At 41.6% G+C, this 6,203-nt stretch overlaps 1 protein-coding gene across 1 annotated transcript in view; it reads left to right on the top strand.

The window, feature by feature from the left end:
• Positions 1–123: 123 nt before the first annotated feature.
• The window catches only part of LOC106528427 (BMP/retinoic acid-inducible neural-specific protein 3), a 69,747-nt gene continuing 63,667 nt past the window's right edge, over positions 124–6,203 (top strand). The window contains exon 1 of the mRNA XM_014023595.1: positions 124–905. Within this exon, the coding sequence (XP_013879049.1) occupies positions 682–905 (224 nt within the window). The 5' untranslated portion in view covers positions 124–681. The remainder of the gene's footprint in view (positions 906–6,203) is intronic.

Raw genomic sequence — 6,203 nt, 5'->3', positions numbered from 1 at the left:
ACACACACACACACACACACACACACACACACACACACACACACTGAAAACTTGTGCGCACCCACTGATGCGTCCTCCTCCTCCTCCTCCTCCTCCTCCTCCTCCCCCCAGCAGGACGCGCGGCTCTTCTCGCCCTCCTCCTGCTCCAGGAAGAAAAACAATTTGTTGAAGCGGGAGAACATCCATCCAGCGGCTCGCTGGGTCAGAGGACGCGCGTGAACTCAAGCCTAAAATGAAACTAGGTTTTTATTCTTTAACGTTTCCGTCCTGAGCGGCTTCGTGAAGGAGCTGCGCTGCAGGAGGCAGGAGGATGAAATCTGCCCAAAGCGCATCAACGTGCCGGAGCACGCGGACCTCCGCGGACTGAACTCCGGGTCTCCAGCTGGGAGGGGGGCTTTATCTGACCGGGGAGCAGCTGCACTCTGGAGGTTTCCAGAATCAAAGTTGATGACAGAACAAGTTGCTCGGAGGTCGGATATTTTTGGACAGACTCTCTGAGCGCGCGCCTCTCAGGTTTTATCTGTTTATTTTAGTGTTTTTTTTTCTTTATTATTATTATTTGACTTCTTCTGCTGGATTTCAATCCTGACCTCGTGTCTTTTGGACATCTGCGCCACTTTCCCAGYCCTGATTCCTGCCCTCCTCCCAGTCCGGAGAGGATGAGGTGTCTCTGGGTGAAGCATGAGCCGTCAGAGGACCGGTCATAAGCGGCTGTCTCTGCTATGGGAGGGGGTGGCTCTGAGTCTGTGGCTCTGCTGCAGCTGGACCTCCGGGGCGGCCGGACCGGGCGCCGGGTCGCTGGAGTGGCTGCTGTCCGATAAAGGGCCCTTCCACCGGTCCCTGGAGTTCCAGGAGGCCCTGGAGAGGTACCAGCAGGGCTTCAGCACCCGCTATAAGATCTACAGGTGAGACCTTTATTATCATTATTTTCTCCTTAAATATGGAGAATAACTGAGCCAGAGAGCTTTTTATCTGCAAAAAGCTTCATTTGCAACAAGCCCCTGCTCTCCCTCACAGGTAAAACCTGCAGGAAGCTGTAAGTTGAGCAGAGCCGTGCACAGTCTGCCCTTYTCTCCTCTCATTAAGTATTCTGACTGCAAACTTCCAGCTATACTTCTTGCATTTTGATTCAGGGAGGGGGTTCAGGCCATATGATGGATGTGTGGCTGCTGATGTTTGGACACCCCCCCATGCAGGAGCTGAGGAGTTAAGAGGTGCTGCATCCATGCTGTGACTTCCTGCAGCTGCTTTAACAGGAGCCCCTGTCACCTCTGTCCAAGTGGTCCTCACAGGGATCCACAGCTCTGCTGCAGCTGCTGGAGGGTTAACATCCCTCCTTGCCTGCACACACACACACACACACACACACACACACACACACACACACACACACACNCACACACACACACACAAACACACACACACACACACACACACACACACACACACACACACACACACAGGCTGATGGTCTCTGAACCGTGCTGACGGTGTGATATTTGTCACAGTTTTTGTTGTCTCACGGGGTCTTGGCTGAAGAAAATGATGTTACTTTTCTGCGCTGACCACTGCCAAGGCTTCACCCAAGCAGAAAAAAGACTCAGCGAGCATCTGCGAGCGAATAAATCAATTGCTCCATTATCCTATCAGGAATCTTCTTCGGCCGCGGTGTTTATCTCTCAGTCAGACGTGCATTGTTTAGTTTTATTTTTTATGCCTCTGCTGCATCAGCGTCCCCCCGGCTCCATGCTGCTTCTTTTCCWAAATTAGTGGAAAAGCCGAGGACGGCTCAAACAAAGTCGGTGGCGGCTTGTTGACACCTTATTAAACCAGCTACACTTTAGTCTGACTGCTCACATTTTAGACMGTATTTTATAAAACAGCTGCTGGTTGGAGGATTACAGATGAAATGTTTAAAGGATGACAGGACTGCAAAGTCCAACTGTTAAAGAAAAAACTCAAAACGACAAAACAGTCCGTTCAAAATGTTTTTAATACTTTTCTTAGAGCTATAATAATTAAAAAAAGCAAATCTGCATAAGGTTCTGATGCACATACTGCCTGAAACAAAGATCATCTTTCTTTTCTAAAGACTAAAAGTCATCTTGGACCCACTTCAGTAATAATCTCAGATGACAAAGTTGGAAGTAAAAAAACTTGAGAACTGAGATCATTAGAGTCACAATGGAAAGGCCACACCTGCGTCTCTGCTCTGACTGAACTAATACTGAAACACAAACTGGAAAATGAGCCTCAAACTGAGTCGTGGTGAACCGTAGACGTTTCTGTTCATCACACACCTACAGATTTGTGTCTGTAGTGTTTTATTTGTAGGAGGTATGAGGTTAAAAACACCCTTCACCTCCAGTTTTAATACAGAAAAACAACTAAGAGCCCAGATAAAGTAGAAGTCAATGAAAGTCTGGATGTGTACTCTGGAGTGAAAACTGTTATTGCAGTGCGCAACACAGTGGATGCATAAATATTTTAAATAGTAGAACTCTACATATCATTAAAACTTGTCATTTGAAAAGATATCCTGCAAAATCCACATTTTAGTTGTTAAATACATGATGATACATGGGGCTTGCCTGGTTAAATAATGGCAAAATAAAAATAAACAAAATAAAAAAACATTTAGGTGTTTACTTGGAGTCTCTAGAAGGCAGAAAAGTTGAATCTAGTTTCTCCCGATGCTGCAAAGATACCTTTATGTTCTGTTCTCTAATCCCTGTTATATTTTATGAACAATAACATCACAGTATTTACTGCAGAGCAGCTAAAAAAGGTCACAGACTTCCAGCTTACAGTTTCACAAATCTCCAGTTCTGCAGCTTTGTTGTCTTAATTCTCCTCTGGTTCCGGGTCAGGCTCTGGTTCTGGGTCAGACTCCGGTTCCGGGTCAGACTCTGGTTCCAACATGTAAGGCTGGATGGACAAGTCTTCCCTTGCTTACATCTTTTTCATTCATTTGTAAATGAAAAGTTTCTGCGCAGCCATATAATCACATCTCTGCTGTCGAACTATAAAGCTGGTTGAACTGGGTGCAGTGGACAATGATCACTGGGAGTGATGCTGCATTCCAGTTGCAGCAGAACTTGAAATTATAAAGTCGGACTGACRTCAGATCCAATTYGGAAGWGTTCCAGTTTCCAGCTTGTCAGAATGTTATAAAAAAGCATTTCTATTTCTGGCTCTGCTAGGTTTGGGTACTGAAACTCAGTTCCAGTATGGCACCGTGGCGAAGATCAACGGTAGTACACAAACCGAAACACAACTCTAATTTCGGTGCTTTATTTCGGTGCCTCAAAGAAAGCTGTTAATTGCGCCCTCTGGTGTTCACTGTTAACAGTGACAGCCTCGGCACATAATCTCCACAGAGTGCCAACAACAATAGGGGTGAGTTATGAACTTTTAATGTGTTTTAACTGTCTAATTTAGCTGTTTATGTCCGCCGTGTTGAACTATGAGTGGTAGAGAGAACAGCTGTGCCATGTTTTTACTTTTGGTTTGAAACCGTACTGTAATTAGCATGTCTACATTGTTTTTCTTTTAAAAAATGCTGGAACTGCTCACAGGAAGCATAGAAGAACACCTCTGTTGTTCTCCCTGCTGGATTAAAATAATAAGCTCTCAGTCATTTCTCACTGTTAAGTTAGAGCTGCCGCCGCGCAGCAGGTAGACGCTGCAGATCACGTTAGCTCTGACCGCAGTATAAAGTCGTGATGCAGGTTTCCTTCAGTTTACATTTCAAACTGTGATCTAAACTCCAGCTGGTTTAAATGCATTTTTTGCCCTGTGTGTAAAAAACGGGTGCAGACTGAAGCAGACTATGAGCGCTGTGTGTGTGTGTGTGTGTGTGTGTGTGTGTGTGTGTGTGTGTGTGTGTGTGTCCTTTTTCTCTGAGTTGCTCTGACAGTTTTATTTAGGCCTGTTGCTGTTTTTGCATCAAAAATGCTGGAATATTAAAACAGTCATTTTTATTTCATGTAAAAAATATATTAATCTGATTAATATACAAATAAAAACTGAATATTTAGCACAAGATAAAAAAACATGATTTTTTTTCATTTTTTTAAATGTTTTCTAGTTTTAATTTAATATGTTGGTCAATTTCAGGTTTGACTTTGTCTCAGAAATAATCATTGTTTCCTAAACCTCTGTGTGACTGTGAGTGTTTTATTTATTTATTTTTAAAGTACCGATTTAAATACCGTTTAGGAACCGGTACCGTTTTGAAATTATTGATTTAGCACCTGTATCGAAATAAACCCTTTCAATACCCAACCCTAGCTYTGACAGAGTACGGCAACAATAACATGAGTGCTTTTGAGTATATAAAAAGCATTAAAACATATCGCATAAGTTGCTAAAAAAGTACAAAAAAAGTAAGAGTCTTAATTCGTGTTGATGCTAGGAGCAGCCATGTTGAAATGATGTGGTCRGGTGTGGTCATTCCGACTTCCGGACTCTAATTTACGACATTAGGGGCCGTACCAGTTGATATTCAGACCTGGAGGGTGCGTGGTTTGAAGTGCTGCGTTTGCATTTAAAGAGACAGCACCAAACCGAGTTGCTCTCAGACACACCTCGGAACAGGGGTGAAAGAGGGGTTTGTGGAGCTACAATCATCAAAGCATTGCAGTTCCACTTTATACAGAGCACAACTGAATAATTTACATTTGAAAAGGCAGGATTTAAAAGAATATGTCCCGTTTAAGGGTTGTACTGATGCAGTGTTCAAAATGCTCCAAAACATTACAAAGCATGAAATAATGTGAAAATAAACTCAGATGGATTTTTACAAGAAGACAACATTACATTTATTTTAATGCATRAACCAGGGCTATTCAACTGATGGCCCGTGGGMCACATCCGGCTCGCGAGTGACCAAAGTTCGGCCYGCCAAYTGGTTCATTCATCTCTYAAGCTCAAACTCCCAGTTTTCTACTTTAATTACTYTWAGTTCTTTTARYTAAACATAGACATTTTTGGTGTCTACAGAAACGTCAGAATCCTGGCTACAAGCTGRTATAAACCATGTCTTTGCACACTCAAGAAARTTAAAACTACAAGCAGTTGAAGATAAARCTATCAAAGTGAAAATAAAATTGGTTTAAAAAWTTGGYAAGTCAGAGATGTYAAAATAWTATTTGTGTCAAACAGGAGGCAGAATGTCTTCTTTTTGTTTTTGATAATGTTTAATTATCACTACTTTTATAGGGTTCTGTATGTTGTATTCATGATTAAATGCAGTAAAATAAACTAATTCAAAGGTAACAGATCTTTGTAATACTTAGTTTATTTACATAATAACTTTTAATTGCTGGATGTTCGGCCCCTCAGCTGTTGCCCAGCAGTAACTGTGGCCCCCGGAGAAATATAGTTGAATAGCCCTGACGTAAACTCTATAAAAAGTGTAAAAAGTTTTTTTTATTATTTTAACAGCTCAATATAGCGATGGGCATGGCCATCATAAACCATTTTTTGGAGCTGGTTGGTAATCATCCAGGCGCTGATTCAGACCCAGATCTTTGCGCTACAAAAGACTCAGTTCTAAGTTCAGAACCATTTGAGGGCTGAGAGAAATGGCTTCGTGGTTTGACCCGAGACAACTGATTCAGATTCCACCAATTGTTTTTTTGAATTGGAGAGCTCTAAAGTTAGAGCAGGTGATAATTGACTGGAACATTTTGTGTTGAAATGTTCAACAATCATAAATCTGAAACTGCATTTGTGTGAAAATGTTTGGAGACGGTCCAACTTTCTGTGGTTTGTTTGGACTTTAAATATTTCTCTGTAAAATATGGCTGACAGCTCCAATAAGGACAAAATCACATTTCCCAAATGTTTCAGCTTTTGACCCACAAAATCACAGCATCAGAGACTCGATGAACATTGTTCATTATGATACTTTTAGTCATTTTAGGTACACTGACCTCACACTTTTGTAAAAAACTACGGCAAACAAAATGTTGTTAATTGTCATTTTTGAATGTAATTAATTCAGAAAGTCTTTTCAGGACCCCTCTTTGTATGGGATAAATCTTGTGCCAGCAGGAATTGAATTTGAATTGCTCAGATTGAATCTGAATGTGCATAATTTGAAATTGAATGCATTGGTTTGAATATGAATTTTACTAAATTGAAACTAAATTTAATGATTTGAAACTGAATTTAACGTTTTGAATTTGAATTAATTT

The sequence above is a fragment of the Austrofundulus limnaeus genome, unplaced genomic scaffold (genome assembly GCF_001266775.1).
Source record: "Austrofundulus limnaeus strain Quisiro unplaced genomic scaffold, Austrofundulus_limnaeus-1.0 Scaffold378, whole genome shotgun sequence".
NCBI classification, from domain to species: Eukaryota; Metazoa; Chordata; class Actinopteri; order Cyprinodontiformes; family Rivulidae; genus Austrofundulus; species Austrofundulus limnaeus.
This window is presented reverse-complemented; position numbering and strand designations above follow the sequence as displayed.